This window comes from Cydia fagiglandana, chromosome 6 (genome assembly GCF_963556715.1).
Source record: "Cydia fagiglandana chromosome 6, ilCydFagi1.1, whole genome shotgun sequence".
Lineage (NCBI taxonomy): Eukaryota > Metazoa > Arthropoda > Insecta > Lepidoptera > Tortricidae > Cydia > Cydia fagiglandana.
This window is the reverse complement of record NC_085937.1, coordinates 14,779,340-14,799,700: the sequence shown is the minus strand read 5'-3', so window position 1 is coordinate 14,799,700 and position 20,361 is coordinate 14,779,340. Positions and strand designations below refer to the sequence as shown.

The 20,361-nt window shown below is 38.2% G+C and overlaps 2 protein-coding genes across 4 annotated transcripts in view; one reads left to right on the top strand and one right to left on the bottom strand.

Moving 5' to 3' along the window:
• The first annotated feature begins 2,258 nt into the window (after positions 1-2,258).
• LOC134665335 (uncharacterized) lies at positions 2,259-3,702 on the top strand. The gene is made up of 2 exons (XM_063522266.1): positions 2,259-2,489; positions 2,952-3,702. The coding sequence occupies exons 1-2, from the start codon at positions 2,298-2,300 to the stop codon at positions 3,084-3,086; spliced, it is 327 nt and encodes a 108-aa protein (XP_063378336.1). The 5' UTR covers positions 2,259-2,297; the 3' UTR covers positions 3,087-3,702.
• Positions 3,692-20,361, bottom strand: part of LOC134665301 (uncharacterized) — a 34,985-nt gene continuing 18,315 nt past the window's right edge. For 2 of the 3 annotated variants that reach the window (XM_063522210.1, XM_063522214.1), the window contains 12 exons: positions 13,025-13,147; positions 12,289-12,381; positions 11,760-11,867; positions 10,955-11,025; positions 10,179-10,319; positions 9,553-9,711; positions 8,529-8,629; positions 8,218-8,404; positions 7,672-7,863; positions 6,978-7,083; positions 6,018-6,153; positions 3,692-4,204 (listed from right to left, as the gene is read on the bottom strand). In XM_063522210.1, coding sequence (XP_063378280.1) covers positions 4,056-4,204; positions 6,018-6,153; positions 6,978-7,083; positions 7,672-7,863; positions 8,218-8,404; positions 8,529-8,629; positions 9,553-9,711; positions 10,179-10,319; positions 10,955-11,025; positions 11,760-11,867; positions 12,289-12,381; positions 13,025-13,147 — 1,566 coding nt within the window. In that variant the 3' untranslated portion in view covers positions 3,692-4,055. The remainder of the gene's footprint in view (positions 4,205-6,017; positions 6,154-6,977; positions 7,084-7,671; positions 7,864-8,217; positions 8,405-8,528; positions 8,630-9,552; positions 9,712-10,178; positions 10,320-10,954; positions 11,026-11,759; positions 11,868-12,288; positions 12,382-13,024; positions 13,148-20,361) is intronic. The other variant, XM_063522213.1, reaches the window with a different exon arrangement.

Genomic DNA, 20,361 nt, shown 5'->3' with positions numbered 1-20,361 from the left:
CACATGTGTATAGTATATTTGTATAGGTAATTAATATGTTATTCGAAATTTATTGATTGTTTTTGCTGTTGTACTTAACTGTAGCACCGCTCACAATCTCTCTGCTTAGCCTTAAGGTTGACTGGTAGAGAATGCCTTATGGCATTAAGTTCGCCTTTTGTACTATAAGGTTTTCTTTTGTGCAATAAAGATAAATAATAAATAAATAAATAACCAACTCAAAATTTGCATCTAGTTACATTGCCAATAAAATTCAACTTTCTTAACAATTTTCCAATAGTAAAGAGATCTTTTACGAGCTGGTGTGGTGAAAATACTTTGTGAATGCCTATCTGAATCTGTACCTGGAATAACATGGGATCTGTTTTCTAGTAAAGATTAATTTAAGTACCTATTCTTATCAAACAGTAGCTATACAATAAATACTATTTGCAAAATAATAAGAAATGAATAATATCTATAATGAGCGTAAACAAATCAAAGTTACACAATCGATCGATAAGAATAATCAAATTGATTTTCACTAGAAATCGTCTATATAGGTTTACCTAACACTTAATGAGTAGGTAAAATAAATAAAATTGCTGAAATATGCGGCAGATTCCTGCAGCTGACCTGTCTCCACACGTATTGGCTCGCCTTTCCTGTGGCATACGACAGTGAAGCCGAGAGGGTAATGCAGGTGATGGGCATCCCTGCGTTTCCTTAATTCCGTCCCAGGCGGTGTAATGTATGTTACACCATAAATCGTCTGCAATAGACGTAAAGGCCAATGATGATGAATGAGTAGGTATTCCAAGGAATGAAAAGTTCGCGTCATCGTCAATCAATCGCAAGAGTCAATCGTAAATATGTACCTAACTACCAACTTGCAAGCGATTTTAGATAATTGTGAGTTAAGTAGGAATAGGAACACCACATTCAATCGATCTATGGATGTAAGTGCCTAACGCATAGCGTATGCAATTATTGGTAACGTGAGTGGGGTGGAGGCTGGAGGCTTATAAACATCTGCAAGTTAGAAGATCTGCCGCGTCGATGACAATATCCTTTTTATTGATACTTCCCGTAATTTTGTGCTCTCTGTAGGTAGCTCTAAGTTTCCGGGTTTGACTTAAATTGAATGATTTATCGTCCATGCGTTTAGGTGGCAGGAAGGTGCCAAAGTATGATAATAAAGTTCAATAACTCGAATTATTTCCTAGAAACGTATTTAGATTGAAATATGATATATAGTCATGTCAAAATATTTATTTACAATAATGTTCATATCCAGGGGAATATTTATATTTCTTGAAGTAATATATTTTTATTACTTAATTGGTACAATTAAAAACAAATTGATATGCGGCAAGCTGAAGACAGGGCGCTATGGCGCTCTTTAGGGGAGGGCTATGTCCAGCAGTGGATTAATATAGCCTGATGATGATGATGATGATGATGATGATGATGATATGCTAGGGAACTTCGATGCGAGCGGTAAGTGGGCATTTTCAGAAATAAATATCGAAAACCCGATTCTCACAGATCCCGGTGTTTTTGGGTTCTTTCAACTCAGAATCACTAGCATATTAAATTCTGATGATAAAATAAAATGCCCCAAAAATTTGTATGAAAATAGTACATTCCAATACGTCACGCACATACAAGTGAAAATTTTTTTCATACTTAAACGTGACGTAATGGAATGGACATTTTGGAACATCTTTTTTTAATGGTGGGATGGAGAATGCTATCGATTCTGAGTAGGATGAGCCCAAGAACGTTCAGATGTGAAAGAATCAGGTTTTCAATATTTATTTCTGAAAACGCCCAAGTATAGTTTTTTAATTTCTTGGGAAAACTATTCTCGAAGTACAACGCCCTCATTCTTAAATATCCGTCAAGTAAATAATTTTTTGACGTAAGTGTTACCTATGTTAGTGAGATGTTAGTGCATAAAGGTATACCGGTCTGTGTCAACATTACACATTCATCAGTCTGCGTGGCACCTGCCATTTACAAACTTTTACATGCTGTTCCCAAACACAATAAGTGTATTGGTTGAAATATAGTTTTTGACTTGTCCACCGGAAGACACAATTTTGTAACACTGTTACCTATGTTTACAAATAAATCATTTGAAGTTGAATTTGTAAGCCCGCAATTGACTACGGAGAAAATTACGTCTACATGCGACACAACCGCACCACATAAGATAACTCCGAATCATTTATAAGGACTCGGCGACCGTGAAGATTCATAAACAATACCGACGAGTTATAGTACGCACGCATCAAAAGATAGTAGTGTAAAAAATGACGAAGCTATATATAGTAGTGTTGTTTGTGTCGGCCCTCGTCTTCACAAATGCAAGGCATTTACATCCCCATGAAGTTGTTCCCCTTGCAAGACATCAAGATGTAGAAGAGCCATGTGAGCATGGGGCTAAGAAAGCTTTAAAAACCGCGCCGAGCAGAGAAGAATACATTAATGTGGAGGTAATAGATGTACGTTACGTTATAAACATTTTAGTTTAAAATAAACTAACCGATTTGCCTTCTAAAGACGACAGTTTAATGCAACTTTAATGCATAAAATTGAACACCGACTATTTATGCTCTCTTTAAACCATTATTACTAGAGTTAAACCAAGAAGTCTGCTGAGATTTCGACAGCACACGCAGTGCAGGTGTTATTTTAAATGTCAAACTTCTATGAAATTATGACGCTGAAATAACACTGGCACTGCGTGCGCTGTCAAAATCTCTGCAGACTTTTCTTGCTCAAACTCTATGAGTTTATAAAGTTTTAATAATAACATTAAATTTTCTTTACCTTAGGACAATCCCTTAATCATTTAAGTTAGCTTCCAAAATTGTGTAGTCTGAAATAAGACTACGAAAACCTAAACTTAGGCTGAGACAGAAAGGATATTGATTTTTAAAATGACCGACTTGTTATGTTCACAGGAAATTTCACGCAACATTAAACCGAACCGCTTCGTGCCTCTGAACAACCAGATCTTCTTCATGGGCCACATGCCTTGTCCTGAGGAGGGCTTCAAGCGGGACTATTTGGGTATCTGCAGGGAAGTCTGGGACTAGCTGGACCAAAATCTTTTTAGCCACTTGTCCACCAAGAAAAAAAAAGATTGGCCGACGAATAAAAACTGGGCATGGTATGCTTTCCAACTCTTGGGCATTGTTCAAGTCATCTTCGCTGGCGCGAAAAATAATAGAAAATGTTCAGTGGTTTGATCTACTATGAATATAAGCTGCTTTATATTAATGTGATATTAGTTATAAGATTTAGTTAATAGAGTCTTGTTCGTGTATCATGGACACGGCAAATATAAGATAAGTTGTAATAGTGTGTTGTAGTTGTGTAGTGTTGTGTGTGTTGAAGTTGTGTAGTGTGTGTAGTTGTAATAAGTCTGCCACTTGATGATGACTGATGAGACGCTAAAGTTTTTACGAAAGTTTGATACCACGGTTGGCATAACAATAAACAACTCAATTCAAAAAGCGTTTCAGTCTAGCGGCAAACCTAGTCTTTGATGTTAGATAAGATATCCTGCAAAGGTTAAAAATATGTACTTTATCACTTCTTGGAGAGATAAATATTTATGAAGTGCAGTGGAATATTTTAGAGTTTTTCAACGATTGTAAAGGGTACTTATTGATTATGATTATGATAATAAATATGATCGTGCAACACAAACACAGGAATTTATTTTAACTTATATCAACAAGCGACCAAAAAAGACAACTCATTAAAAACATAACGTTAACGTTCACAATAATTCAAAATTAAATATTTTACAAACAATTTATCACAGTCCATTTTCAGACGCGCACAATAACTTATGAAAGAAGTTTTTGATTTTATATTGCATCAAACAATGCTTGCCAACCTTCAATGTCTCTATCACTTTTTTCTCTTTCCTTTGTTTCAAGAATCTTGTATTACTTGAAAAACTCACGTTTGGAGGATCGCAATTCAACGCTTAACAAAACGACGGTAACTTTGAGACATCCCAACTGCCAGGCTTTCATTGAATGAGGTTTTGAGGGTTACATGAGCGATGCCGGTGGTAGGGTAACGGCGCCGTGCCCGGACAGGGGCGACGGCATGGACGCGACACCCCTGATCCACGCCTCGCGTTCACAGCAGAACGACTCCACGTTGTTCAGAGCGCGCATGTAGATGGTTGTAACACCACCTGGATAATCATAAGTACCGAGATTAATTGTGGCTTTCCATCACAGAAGGGTCCTTATGCTTCAAGTACAATAAGGAGTTTTTCGACTGAAATTAGAACAGAAATTATGACAGAATGGACGTAAGGACACTTCTCTGATGCAAACACAATGGACAATTATTCAAATTATAAGTACAAAGGCAAGTGATAGCTTGAGAAGTTTCAGTATATGTAATAAAGCTAGAATATTGTCATTTGTCTGGAAACTTCTTTGGACATTGATATCTTTGTACATTAGACTACGTCCTGTTCCGGGTTGTCCGATAACACTGTTGTTTTGTCTGTTAGTCCTATCAATAAAACACCTTGAACAGATAAATTTACGGGTACTGGTATCAATCAATTTTTAAAACAAGTATAGTAACAGCACCAGTCATGGGACATTTAAGAGGAAATTTGGTTTATTTATGATATTTCCCTTATAAATGTAAATGGTCTACCGCTTAGCGTGTTAAAAGATGAAAGTCCTATCCATCTTTCATGTTTTAGGCGTGTTGTATCAAAGATACTGCAAGGAGTTTCCACATACTTAACAAATTAAAACTATGTTTTTTTTCTCCAGTCATGGACACCAAAGCTCCAGTAATGGGCCCCCGGTAATGGATGTGGATCCAGTAATGGGCCCCCTATAATGGACATTGCTCTATCAGTATAAAATATTGAAATGGGGAATAAGTTATGGCCAAATAATCATTTTTTTGGTATAAGCTTTTATTGCTGAATGTATTTTTCTTTCCACAGCCAATTATTATTGTATTAGATCCATCGAGACAATTCTAATGGACCTAAACAAAATTAGTTAGGGTTTATTGCGATAAAGTTCCCATGTCCACCCCCTGTCTCCATCATCAGATCAGGTCCATGTTATCATAATATTGCATTATCATCCGATTTGCATACTTAATTACGTACTTACACAAAATTTCAACTGAATCGGAAATCGAAAAGTGGATCAAATTCAGCTACCAAGATTTGACCTACACTAACTAACAGGGCAAGTTAAATAAAAGTTTGGAAAAACGGTATTAATTTATCCGAAGTCCGAGAATACCTCCTGGTTGATATATTTCGTAACTACTTTTTACTTCTGTATTGTTTAAAAACATGATATTATGGCATGGCAAGCATCATTATGTCAATTGTCCCATCATAGGAGGTATGCAGTTTTACAGCTCCTATAATGGGATTGGGCCAAATACCACTATTTTTTTTTAAATCTGTGGAGTCACAACATAGTGTGTTGTATACCTTATCTCATGATAAATGCAATTAACAAAACACATTCTACTTTTCATCAAGTATTAATTAATTAAAATTTAATAAATTAACTCACCTCTCTTAGCGAAGTTGTTAAGAATTCGTACTGGTATTTTTTTTCAGTGACACGACAACTTTTGGGTTGACGCCAATTTCTTAAAAGATAACCGAATTTAATAAAAATTGAAATATAAACAGCTCTAGGACTCTTATTTATGATAAAAATATATCCAGTGTTTATAAACTACTTTTAGATACTTATTTTAGAGGAATTGTGGTTTTTTGTCCCATTACTGGTTCCACGTCCATTATAGGGTATACTACTATAGTAAAGATTGTTTGTTTTCTGGTATAGGAATATTTATGGTACCTACAGTTAGGTATATTATATTTTAATCAGTATGCCTCACAAGTCATCAATTTTCAGCAACAAAATTAGGTAGGTAAGCAAGAAAGGTGTTCAACAAAGCGTGTAAATTTGTTTTAACACTTCGCTCGCTTAGTTACTCTTACTGACCTATAATGATCATCTGAGTGCCGAGGTATGCAAGGGCGTGCCCGTGGCGCGGTATAGACATCTCTGTCTGCTGCTTCCAGCTGCGTGACTTCCAATCCCAGTAGTCTATAGCACCGACACTGCTTGCAGTTTTCTCCTAAAATATATAATAGACGTCATAAGTAGAGAAAATATGACCATACTCTCCACTGACCGAGGTCGGATAGGAACTGGCGTCTTCAGCTCCGATCACGGCCCCTGGAGGGTACCTAATATAGTCACTTTTCCTTTAATTTGTATGACATTTTCTATTTCAAGTTCTACTGCCCACATGACTTAGTAAATGTTAGCGGGTGTTGGAAGCAGGGCCTCCTGAGTCATGATTGAATAAAATGTTTCTTTTCGTATTGTCCGTCAATTATGTTAAATGTACCTAGGCAAAATGAAATCTATTGCATTTCGATAGAAGTACAGTCAATATGTTACACATTTCTTTGTAGAGCCATAAGAGCATATCACATATTTTTGCGGCCGTCAAAGAGTAACATATTATTGCAGGTGACTGTACATATTTTGCTAAATAAGAAAGTAAGGTCAACGCCTCCGAGAAAAAAGCGTCGACCCCACGTCCGGCGCATATTTAGCCCAGCATACTTCGCTGGCTGTTCAAAGAGGCAACCCCAGCAGCGTGCTAGGCATATTTATTATTTACCCGGGAACCTATCGACCTTAGTCTGTAAATTTCTATAATATTACTTTTTATATTCGTTATGTAAATAAATAATTATATTTTGCTATCAATAAAATAAGGAAATGTTCACCAAACAAAAATTGTACAGTAGCCATCAGATACATCGGAGCGGCCAAGGTGTTCACAATATCTGAACACGCACTCTAACGCCCTGACAATAGAGGCGTGTTCAGATGATTGTGAGCACCTTGGCCGCTCCGATATATCTGATGGCGACTATATGAGCTCACCTTCTCGGACACTTTGCCGGCGCCTCCGACGAGGTACAGTTTGTCGTTCATCGTGAACAGCGTGGAGAAGCACCGCGGAAACCTCAGGTCGTATATCGCCGTCCACCTTTAAATTGTATCAGATTAATGTTGAAATAATAATAAAAAAATATTTGACTGTTTTAATGATTGTCTTACGTATAGCGAGTTGCAAAAGTGCTCACCAATTTGACAAGCCTATATGATACCTAACTCGTGACGGTAGTGAAAATAACGAACTGTATACAAGATCTAGAAGATAAGTGGACATTTTCATTTTAACTTGTACTTTAAAGTGCGACTTAAGTCGTGTTTCAGTAACGTCTAACCGTCACATTTCTAACAAAATGTATGATGGGGTTTGACATTGACCGTTAGTTTTGTGACGATTTCTAACTGGTCGTTAATGGTACACAGTTATGCCCATGTACGTAAGCACAAGTACTACGTAAGTAGTATAAATAAGTAGGTACGCGATGAATGCGCGGGATGGATGGATTTACGGACCCGATGGATCCACTGATCAAGTGCAGAACTTCCACTGGCCTTATTACTTGGTTCGAAACACGAATAGCAAGAGTTTACTAGCAAGAGTAGAGTAGCTTTTAGTAGCTGGTTAGAGTAGTGTATTGAAAGATAGTCATCAGGTAAAATGTAAGTAAGTATTTAATCTTACTGGTTAGTTTCCGAGTTGTAGCACTCAACGACCTTGCAGACTGGCCGCTTCTTCTCGCCGGTCATGCCGCCGGCAACCCAGATGTAGTCGCGATATTTGGCGGCCGCGGCCGCCATGCGAGCCACACCCATCGAGCGCACCTCGCTCCAGAAGCCCGTGGCGGGGTCGAACTTCTCCACAGAGCGGAGAACTCTGCACAATTATAGCAAGCTTATATGCTAATTTACATAGCTCTTAGCTACAAATTATTGAGAGAATGTTGACAATAGTAATAGCAGTGTCACTGTGCGTAAAAAGCATATCTGAAAGATGGTAGATAGAGAGTAGGTTTTTGGTAAGATCACAATTATAACTCGAAGAATTTTACTCCGAGTGAAAATTATGTTTGCAACAGGTTTTACCGTGGTTGGCTTTATAATGACGCACTTTTTCTCAGGCCGCGGATTCTATTAACAAGCCGTGGAGACAGGTTCGAATCTCCGCATAAAGGACACACTACTGCGCTCTTGATAACTGATTTATGTTCGATATTGATCTGAAATTTACCTCCCCTTCTTATCCTGTCCTCCTATTGCATACAGAGCCATCTTGTGGACGACGAGGCCGAAGTTCTTTCTGGGCACGGCGAGGCCGGACTCACTGAACCAGGCCCGGGTGACCGGCTCGAAGCTCCACACGGTAGATACCACTACTGATTTGCCGCGAGTGTCGTCGTCCCGAGGATCTGACCCACCTGACAAGAACGGGCAACAGTTACCAAATATATGTGACAGTTGGCACATATAACATTTAAAACTTAAGAATGATAAATGGGTAATTGATTCATAATAGAAACTGATATAGAAACCATTTCATACCAACAAGGTAAACTCTTCCTCTCAGGAAAGCAACTGAATGGTGGTGTCTCGGCTCGGGGAGCTCGCCGACGATATCCCAAATGTTAGTTACTGGATCAAACCTGTGTGCAGACGACTAAGTTTATTCAACTTTTGAGAAAGATTAGGACTTATAACTCTCTATGACAATCAATAACTAATTTGACATACGCTCATTTAACCTCTAGCCGCCCAGATACCTATAAAAAGGTCTCCTGTTCCATTATAATTTGAACTTTGTGTTGACAAAATAAAATTTTATTTTGTTTGGCAAGGTTTGACATATGGGCGGCTAGAGTTTAATTAGATATTTCTAGCACAAGGCGGAAAATATTGCGTTAACGCATAAATAGCTCTCGAAATTTATATAAAGGGGAAAGAATGAACGACAGTATGCCGTATATAGCTTCACATCTATACAACTCACTGCAAAAGTGCACAGCTATTTTATGAATGAATTCCATAGAATTAAAGTCTATTTTTAAATTCGGTAGACTAAAATGACATTTCATACTATGGAATGTTATTTTATGTTCATATTATGAAATGTCATTTTAGTCTACCGAATAAAAAAATAGACTTTAGACTCATAAGTCTATATAATTTTGAAGCTCGCTGTACAGTCAAGGAATTTAAATTCCGACCCATTTCGTACTTTGTCACAGTGACAACCGTATGAGGTCTCTAGCGGCTTTCATATTGATTGTCACTGTGACAAAGTACGAAATGGGTCGGAATTTAAATTCCTTGATTGTACGTAGGAAAATTTAAATCATGTGAATATTTGTGCATACTCTCTGTAGTTATTATTTTTATTAAAGACCATGAAACCATTTTTTTACTTAGGCACCTAGTTTACTACATGTATAGATTTAGCCGTTTTGGCCAGACTACGTGGCACTGCTGCTAATTTGTGTCCATAGCGAGTTACACGGTCGCTTTTTTCACCCTATATATGGTATGGTATGGCATGGTATGGTAACTACCTACTTGTTTTTTGGATTACCTAAATATGTCCTTCCCAGTATTTCTCCCGAGGCCATAATTCGCGTGAGGGTCAATGCCTCCAAACACTAGCACGGTCTCCCTGTTGTAGTTGAACAGTGAACCGTCGGTAGTGTATATCTTATTAGTTGGTCCTAGGATCGATGTTGATAGTTTATTCCTGAAAGCGAAATGTTTCGAGTTATACCTAGGTACCTTATGAATATTTTCAAAATAATAAAGGTTTCGTTGTATCGACATCACAATATTTGCCTAGCCAAATTCGAGTTATTGGAAGATTAGTTGGATGACAAAATTATGGTGTAGGTAACTATGTACCGTAAATTTGAGTTACTTTGAATCGCGGGGAAACATTGTTCATAATTTTTTGAGAAATAGGGAGTTGATTTTTTAACGCAAGGTGTGATTGGCAACCTTAAGAGGAACCTCCTTATAGTTTAAAAATCGATGTTCAATGTTTCCCCGCGGTTTAAAGTAACCCCAGTTTACCAATACATACGAGCATTGTTATGTTGTGTGTAATTGTGTAGGTATGTGTGTTATAGTGGTTTTAGGTGTAATTCGAAGTCGAAAGTAGAGAATATTACAACAATGCGACATCATGAAAATTAAAAATATGGCACCCACATATTCTTCTTTGCCAAGGATTCCTTGGATTGGTTGAAGAGCGAGATAGTGGGACTGGTGTTGTTCAGTCGCCCCGGCGCCGGCGCACTTGGCGTTGCTAAAGCCTTCTGAGCACTCGACGATGCCGCTTCTGTCTGCGCCCTACAAATAGGTAGTACTCGTAACTAAATGAGAAATGCAAGGTCCATTGAAATTATTATTTGAACTCAAGTATCACTTTCTCAAATCTATGAGGCAACTTCAACTTAAGTAAGTTGCAGAATTTAGCCCATGCTACTTACCATAGGATCAAAATAAATACGAGAATCACATTTTCCGCCTTATTACAAAGGAGTAAGGTGCAAAAGTGTAAACAAATTTTTGACGATGACTGTAAGTAGACTGACTGACTGACTGACTGTAGATCGCGCGGTTAAATCCGCGTTTGCTTTTAGTTCTACCACAGAATAAATAATAGTACTAGGTACAGAAGACTCACTCTCTAACAAAACGCGTCTGTCACGATCAGCACAGATATGGCCGCTAGGTGGCGACTGCGCCACGCGCGGCTTGTATTGTAGCTCGGGCGATTTTCCGCAACTCGACGTCTTGCGCCTATTTTGCGTGATAGGGGGTGGGCTAGTCTTGCCAGCCCAGCTCCTCGAGGAATCCTATCAAACCTTTGATGCACGCGCGGCTTATGGCAAACCCCAAAATTGGGTTCGAACGGATGGAGTTTTAGCTACCTGTAGCAAAGCGACAAAATCGCGGAGTGAGCCCCGCCTGGTTCTACTTACTTAGGGCCTGCCATAGCAGCTGTGGCAGCGGCCAAGTAGGCTGCCGCTGCGCTCGGACGTCTCTCATAGCGCTGGAACAAAGGAAGTCTTCGAAATTTTCTAATGGCCTCTGACATCGCCCGCTGTGTACCACGACATGTTTAATAAATAAGTTTTTGTCAGAAATTTCACTCTTGGTACAAGCTTTTATCGCTGACTGTACTTTTCTTTCCACAGGCAGCTAAAACTAATCGAAACAATTCCAACAACCGGAAAAACAATTAGGTTGCGTTGTTTTATCACAAAGTTCCTATGGCCACCCTGTTTCCATCAACAGATCAGCTCAATCAAAATTCAACTTGAAGATTTGATTACAGATAGACAGACAGACAACGGGACAGGTGAAACTAAATAAAAGTTTGTAATCATTTTGGTAGGAATTCTACAACGAACAACTTGTATGTCTTTATTTACTAAAATGCCACATATAAAACCCTATTTACACGATCGAAACGTTGGAATTAAATCAAACATTGTGTTTTGGAACACTGGGATTTAAACTGTAACTCAGGCAAAGCTTTGTCTTTTCAAGACGAACCACCAAATTATATTAACCCTTTTCCAGACCGCACCAATCTACATGGTTTTCCCGAAAAATCCAAATATATTCCAATTAATCCTTTGATGATAAATTTAAAGACAACTCAAATTTCCCGAAAGTGCAATCTAATTTGAATCTTAAATCGGAATGCTAAAGTTAAAATTCTAGTGGCGCGTATGTGGTCGATAAATCCTACTATGCCTGGAAAAGGATTAAAAAGCTTACAAGCAATATATGTTCCGAGTCGCTTGTGTCACTCTGGTTGGTGTTGAGTTCTTCAATGGAGTCCTTCTCTGGTGGCTCGAATGCCTGCTCCCGCTGTTTCGGCGACTGCTGAATGGCAATCATTTATCATTAATCATATGTTTGTCCTTTGTGCGGGCGCATATTATGTGTAGCAACATAAAGAAAAAAAAACTCAGACAAAAAACCGGTTTAATAAATCGGTCTACGCGATAAAAGAAATGGTAACCACCTTATATGGGACAATTCAGGAGTTTTAAGCTATAGTTGGTCAAGCAGATCTTGTCAGTAGAAAAAGGCGGCAAATTTGAAAAATGTAGGCGAGAAGGGATATATATCGTCTCATAGAAAATTTGAATTTCGCGCCTTTTTCTACTGACAAGATTTGCTTGAACCCTCTGTTTTAAAGTCGGTTAAATATGCAGTTTAATGGCTCTTTTATAAAATACCTACAAAAATTATGATCCGACTCAAACTAAATAAAAAGATTAAAATAAATAAAAAATGGTACATTATCTTGTTCCAACAGACACATCTGAATTTGTTGCAGTTGCGGACGATGCGCGGGTAGGTGGAATTTACTTTGTACAACTCGTTTCCGATCCTATAGTAAGAAAACACAAATTAAAATAAATAAAGTCAATCATAAAGACGAATTAAATGTTCACGTAATTCTTCGTACTTCTGTTTAATTATAAGCTACCTATCATAGGTAGTTACATATAGTGGGTGGGTATTCAAATGATCAATTTTTTAAATAGGTATGTAGTAAACGAACAAACAAGGTTCTAATAATATTTAACTGTGTGTGAGGTATATAATTTGGTGATTACATTAGCATTATGGTATTTAACTAATTATTCATTGCATACGTACATAGTACATACATACGAGTATACCCGGAGATCATTTTATTTAAACATGTAGGTACTGTACCTACATTGACTGACCTTTAAATTTAAGAATTGTATGTTATTTGTAGGTACTCCGACTCAACGAGAATACCTATAGGAGAAAAAAACACTCCCAACATTTTTATTTCCATGAGGTTACCATTTTTCGTAGACTTTGTACGAGTATGACGCTCGGAAATGGAAATATCGAAAAATGAGTGAAAATTTGAAAAAAAGTACATACCTAAATATTGTTCAACTATATATAAAATGCCCTTCATACATTCAGAACTGTTCAAAAACGATAGTTTTGTTTTTGTAAAATGGATGCTCATTTATTTCCAGTGACACTACCTCTCCTGCCGACTCGCTTCTGCCGTGCAGCACGTTCCTCATCCTCTTCATCTGCATCGCCAGGTCTTCGTCGCGAGGGGCCGTCGATGGAGACTCGTTCGCAGGCGGACTACGGTCTTTATTCTGTATTTTTGTAAGGTTACATGAATTATGAAGTATCAGAAACACTGGGGCAAGAAAAACACTTGTAGGGCATCCTCATACTGTTTAGTTCTCTTGTCCCGAGCATAATATACAATGTTTGTCACATTACTCGATGGTGTATAGAGGCAACATATGTTTTTGCATTATGGAATATGTGAATCAAACGTTAACCATTAAGCAACTGTTAAGAGGGCGTAGAGGAGGGTAAATTTTCAGATTCTGTCAAATTACCCCATTTCACACACAAACGCAGCTCACGCACACTACCTCAATTTACTGGGACAGGTCAGTGACCCCTAATGTTTTTTTAAAGGTGCTGTTTCGAGTTTAGTGTTAACTACTAACCTTCTTTGAGGAATTCAAACTGTCACAGCTTTCCTTTGTGAGAAGACAGAGAAAAAACACTTTTTTATATATAGCTTTCCTTGTTTGTTCATGTCATGTCATAGGTATGTGACGTATTAGGTAATTAATTATTTTCGTTGTTGACTTTTGTATTAAGATAGGTTCAAAACGGCGACGCTCTTAACTGTCCATCGGTGGACCTTATGCCTTTTGTAATAAGGTTTACGGACTGTCAGTTAACAGTGTGGTGGTAGGCAATGGTAGGTATGCAGTTTGTAGACAGACCGAATTAAATCTAGGAGTTTTATTATTAAAGATATAAGAAATCATCTCATCTATCTACTCGAAAAAAGTGGACTATATCTAAAATTATCCCTTTATTACTTATAGGTCTTGTAACATATTTTTTTACAACTAAAGACGCTTATTATATTTCACTTATAACTTAATTTTTAAAGCTCTGTTAATAATAAAGCTTTAAAGCTTTATTATTAACAGAGCTTTAAAAATTGTGAATAAATGTATGTATGTTTTTAAAAACATCTAATAAAATTCAGGTACTACACTTATAATTTTATAAGTCAGTAAGTGATGCTTACTTAAAACTTATTTGGAAATCAAATAACTCATAATTACCTATATTAAAATATATAAATTTACTATTTCATCTCATTTCATCCCAATCCGCATTGGGCTAGCGTGGGGACTATAGCCCAAGCCCTCTCGCGCATGAGACGAGGCCTGTGGGACGTATATAGGCCGAAATGATGATGATGATTTCATCTCATACGTTCAATAAGGCCCAGGACCGGGCCTTGTCACCCGCACTGACAGAGGGCCTTTTTAGCCCTACATAATATTAAAGAACTGTGTCCCGGATAGTATGGGTTCTGGTCCATGACGCGTCCTGAAGTAACTTATACAGTGTGTAATCGTTAAGTGTAGCCAGGCTATAATTCCGTAAATATAACAGATATAAGAAAACTTCAAATTGATATCAAAAGTGCGTTACCCAATGAGTAAAATTACATTTATAACTTTTTTTAAATAAAAGTAGAAATATCTCAAACATTAACTTCAAACCCTCCCATACATTTAGTACGACGACTCACCCCTCAAAGAACGTCGGTGTCGTAAGAGACAAAACTGCTTGAGATTCATTATTTGCGATAGTAAACTGTAATAAAATAATAAAACTACCGTTTATTAAATAATAATCTCAAGCAGTTTTATCTCTTACGACACCAGCGTTCTTTGAGGGGTGAGTCGTCGTACTAAATGTATGGGAGGGTTTAAAGTTAATGTTTGGGATATTTCTGCTTTCATGAAAAAAAAAAATTAATGTATTTTACTCATTGGATTACGCGCTCTCTATATCAATTCGAAATTTTCTGATACCTGTTATATTTACGGAATTATAGCCTGACTACACTTAACGATTACACCCTGTATATCATTAGATAGTTCATAGCCTATATCGATAGAATATATTGTTCTTATGAGCGTATTTGGTGGGCATACCTTATTAGTAAAAAAGTCTACTGCTTTATACTCGGAGTAATTAACAATGGAGCCGCCATTTACAGGCGTTCCCCTCTGTCGAAAATAGGCGGCCAATGGTCAACCACATGTCAACCATATGTATGGACTGACGTTTGGCTGACTTGACGTACCTATACATTTGATGTGCCCCTCCCCCGCAAAAAACGGCAGACTATTTTGTACCGAAAATTTTAGACATGGCGTCTCCGTTGGTTATATCCTCTAAGGCTTTATAATAGGGTGGCACTGGTGGCAGAAACTCATTTCATTTGTAAAATTATCACCTGTAATTTATCTGTAAAATATAAAAACATTGTATTCACACTTTTCAAATTCCAGATGATTATTTTATTTAATTTTATTTCAATATTTAATGTTAGACTTGCCACGTGCGGTGCCACAATTATTATTCAGAAAAAATATATGAGTGCCTATTTTAAAGTGATACTTTTTAGAATGGAGAATAAATGAGCAAAATTTAACAATTTTTTTATTTAGTACAAATCACCACACTGTGATTGTAAAAAAATACATATAATATTCATTTATTGTGCAAAAATCAGTTTATTTGTATGAATCGTTATACATACCTATAACGATTATTTAAAAACTGAATTCCTCGTCCCTAGATTATACAAAAATGATATATAACTAGCCCTAGTTGCTAAGAGCATGAAGAAATATAGCATAGATTGGACCGGGGAGCCGACCATTTCCCCTCTTCCCTTATTTTTGGTATACGGTACGATCTCGTTGCTAACGGGCCTTATCAGCCCATTATTTGGTAATAACGGTATGCAAGGCATCTAACACAACTAATAAAACCTCCATGAACAGAAATGGGTGACATATTTTATAAGATTTGACAGTATCCAAGAAGAATCTTCAGATTCAGAATCATTAAACGGCAATTAAGCCACTAGTATTGGGTTGCCTATAATCATTTTTCTGTGAATGTACTCGTAAACCTCTATCCGTTAGTATGCGATTCATTAATGGACGCACCATGGCCCAAATCGGGACACAGTTCTTTAACACGTAATGTTAATAATCAGTGAACATTATTAATTACGCTCAAATGCTTAAGTTTCAGTACAGGTAAAAGTACATATGAGCTGAACTTTTAATTGTTAGTACAATCGGCATCAAATAGATAGTAACGGCCAAAGTGACCAAATATAGTTATAGGATCTAAATGTGAACGAATAAGGTCAGGTGAGGCATATAAGGCCCACCTTTATATTAACTGACTAGATTTTGCCCTGTGCGCGGGGCCCGAGGGCCCCGCGGTACGCGTGTTGTTTGCTGTTGTTGATGTGTTGTTGTTGGTAATGTTGTTGTTGCTGTTGTAATTGTGTAGTAGTTTGTTTTCCAAAGGGAAAATTAAATGAATTTCTACTTTTGCTAAGACGAAAAGATCCGCGTGAGAGCACTTCATTCCCGCAGCTCGGCCTTCGGCCTCGCGTGCTTGGGAAATCGAAAGGGACGCTCCGGGCCTTCGGCCCTACGCGGAGCTCGGCCTTCGGCCTTCGCTGGGTTTCGAAGCTCAGCGTCGGGCCTTCGGCCCGCCGCTTCGCTTATTAAAACACTTGGAGGGTTGGTTTTGCTTTGGGGCGTAAGCGGGAAGTTGGAGCTTAAACACGACCCAATAGTAAAAGTGTCTTGACAAGCTCACGTCGGGCCTACGGCCTTCGGCCTTCGGCCCGCCGTTTCGCTTGTCTAAGACACTTTTCCTATTGGGTCGTGTTTAAGCTCCAACTTCCCCCTCTCGTGTGACGCTTCGGGCCTTCGGCCCTACGCGGAGCTCGGCCTTCGGCCTTCGCGAGCCTCGACGCTCCGCCGTCGGGCCTTCGGCCCGCCGGCTTCGCTTATCAAGACAGTTGACTTTGTAGAACGCTTGCAGGAACTGCATTCACGCAGCTCGGCCTTCGGCCTCGCGTTTTGGGAGTCGGGGTGGAGGCTCCGGGCCTTCGGCCCTCCGCCGGGGTCGGCCTTCGGCCTCCCGGGCTGAAGCTCGCCCTTCGGGCTCGCTTAACACACTTTTTGTATAGGATTTTGCTTTGTTCGTCATTCCCGCAGCTCGGCCTTCGGCCTCGCCCAAAATTACTGGGGGTGGGGCACGCTTGGACATTCGGGGTCAAGCTCCGGGCCTGACGGCCCTCCGCGAGGTCGGCCTTCGGCCTCCCAGCCTGAAGCTCGCCCTTCGGGCTCGCTTAACCTACTTAGAAATTTGAATTTGGCCCGTATCCGCCGCCATTTTGGATTTTTCCAAAAAATTTTTTTCACATGGTAATCTTGGGCCCGCAAGCTTGCCGCGTGCCAAATCTCAGCGCGCTCAGACCAACTTGAAAAAATTAAAAAAAAAAAGTCAACCATTTTGAAAAATTTTAAATGCAGTTTGTTTTGTCTCGGGGCCCTCTATGACATTTGGTCGAGCACCCCCGACCCATCTCGCACCGTTTAAAAGTTTCCATACAAAATTAAAATGCTCATTATTTCCGCCATCTTGGATTTTTTCCAAAAAATTTTTTATTCGTAGGTATCTAAAGGCCTCTATCTCTCGCCATGCCAAATCTCAGCGCGCTCGGACCAACTTGAAAAAAAAAAAAAAAAAAAGTCGGCCATTTTGAATTTTTTTTAATGCAGTTTGTTTTGCCTCGAGGCCCTCTATGACATTTGGTCGAGCACCCCCCACCTATCTCGCACCGTTTAAAAGTTGCCATACAAAACAAAAGTGGCCAGTTTTCCAACAATTAGAGCATTTTTCCAAAAATTTTTTTTTCGTAGGAATCTAGGAGCCTATGAGATTCTGTGACCACAATTTCAGCGCGCTAGGACAAACTTGAAAAAATTAAAAAAAAAAAGTCGGCCATTTTGAAAAAAAAATGGTGGCTTCAAAAACTGCCAGGGTCCCTCTATGACATTTGGTCGAGCACCCCCCACCTACCTCCCACCGTTTGGCCGGGCCGTCGTACATTTTTCTGACCGGAAGCGGTAGACCAAAAGTCGGATTTTTCTGGAGGTCACCAGACCGCCCTCTTTACGACCGTACCAAACTCCAATACCCCACGAACCTCCTTCTGGGAGAACAATCATGTCAATCAATCAGTCGGGTTGCGGCTTTATATAATATAGAAAAAATAGTTTTATTAATAATCAGGATATTATGACCAAACCAATTCAATATATATTTCTCATTTCGTCCTATTACTGCAAATACCTATTAAGTGCAAAAATCGTGTTTTGAGATAATGACAATTGAATGTTTGGATGTTTTTTTCTATGTTAAAATATGAACAAATTTACACTGTATTTATAAATTCCTAAGCATAATTTTATCTAGTTTGCTACCAAACCATGCAAAAGATTCAGGTTGTGTATAATTGACGATAAAAACAGAATTAAAATGAAATAGTCGCTCACTTAGTAGGTTTTGCCTGTAGAAATACACTTTGGTATATATCCCTCAGGAATGCATATACACCTATATATCTATTAGATTCGGCTTTACTTTACATAAAATGTATCTACTAGCCACAAAATAATAGTAAATAACCATAGGTTTTCGTGTTTTTTCGATTTAACTGAAAATCGACCAAAGTATAAGTGGTTTTACCTGTAAAAAAGATTGGAATTTCTTATTATAAGCTCCATAATTTTACTGAATATTATAGATTGCAGTGTTTGGACTAAAGAAAATAGTTGTTAGCACGTAGTATTAATAGTTGTTGGTATTTGAAATGAATAAACTGAAATTTTATCAATGTATCTTGGTTATTTAATCATAAAATAATATGCTACAAAAAAGTTAACCCTTTACCTACGGGCTATTAAATCGCTCCGTCACCGCCCAATACGGGCATGTTTTGGCGAGAGTCAGCGGTTAGGCATTATTTCACTTACTTGTAACTTTTGAAGTATTACAGCTACACACTTGAAACTTCACACACACAATAAGTATAATGTGTTTAATCAATTAATAATCACTTGGAGTAATAATATTCACTATTTTTTCTGCTATCAAGCAATATACCAGTCACTAAGAAATTGAAGATTTTTAAGTTACTACTCGCAGATCTCACAAGTTTACGTTTAAGAACATTAGTTTATAATATACTTAACACAAATAAACACTTGAATAACGATAATTATGAAATTAATGCATAAAAATCAATCACAGAAAACCTTGCACAAAAACAATTTGCCACTAATGGAAAATAGTGATGTGCGTCTATCAACACATTTGTCGATATATCGATAACCTAGTACATGTAAAACTGAAATTTAACAAGTTAGGATTGTGGTGATTTCATAACATGTTAAATTCCAATATTTGAACCAAAAATGGTAAAAAACACTAAAAATAACACTCCAAACACTCCCACGCCATTCTCTCATATCGACAACAAGTTGATGAAATTTTAAAACAACACTATTGTCCGCCATATTGAATTCAATTATTAGCACCTCTGTAGTACGGGTGTCAACCCCAGTTGCCAGCAAAAAAGCGGTAATTTTAAAATTATGTTTATGTCAGAGCCATCTACCGAAATATTATGATATTTTTTTCTTTGTATCTATACTAATCACAGTGCATAATGTGACCGCTATTACCAAGCCACAAGGTCTCATTTTGTTTAAAAAAAATGTTGAATACGACCATTACTTCGATCAACTATAGTTGACACCCGTACTGCAGCGGTGTTGCCTTACTGGCAACTCTGGTTGACACCCGTAGGTAAAGGGTTAACAATCGTCTTCATCACGGCCGGATTCTGATGCTGCAACATCCGGAATTCGGTCAATAACATCATTTTCACAGTTTCAGCGAGCGAAATCAACCATGATATTCTTCAGGATTGACGCCTTTATCGCAAAGACTGAGTAAGTCCTTTTTCTTTGCTGCAGAGATCGCCGAGGGTTTATCGTACATTTTTTCTAAACCCTGACTAAGCTTGCTTCAGAAGTCGGAGGTGGTTCCACAGAGTTGGGATTCGTTGCGTTGGGGTACCTTGTCCTGTACCGAGAGCCAGATTAGGAGGTCGCCGTCTTGGCGAGATGTTGCCGCAGCCCTGGTATCAAAGTTCCAATAATCTGCAGATGTGTCTTAGTTAAAGTACATATATTTTTGGGTAAAGAATTTAAATATAATGAGTTTTACGGCCTCAAACGTTTAAGTGAAGCTATAATATTAAAAAATAAAAGCAAGGACTTCAATGGGAATAAAGGCCTCTGGCTAAAGATAAAAAAAAATACGTAAAAGGTGACTCAAAAATATGTGTACATTAACTACAGATACATCTGCA

What these genes read in the sequence shown, in the direction of transcription:
- LOC134665335 (XM_063522266.1), top strand. Translation starts at nt 2,298, where the DNA reads ATGACGAAGCTATATATAGTAGTGTTGTTTGTGTCGGCCCTCGTCTTC. An exon ending in TTAATGTGGAGGTAATAGAT is followed by an intron (nt 2,490 to 2,951) that starts GTACGTTACGTT and finishes TTATGTTCACAG; the next exon opens with GAAATTTCACGCAACATTAA.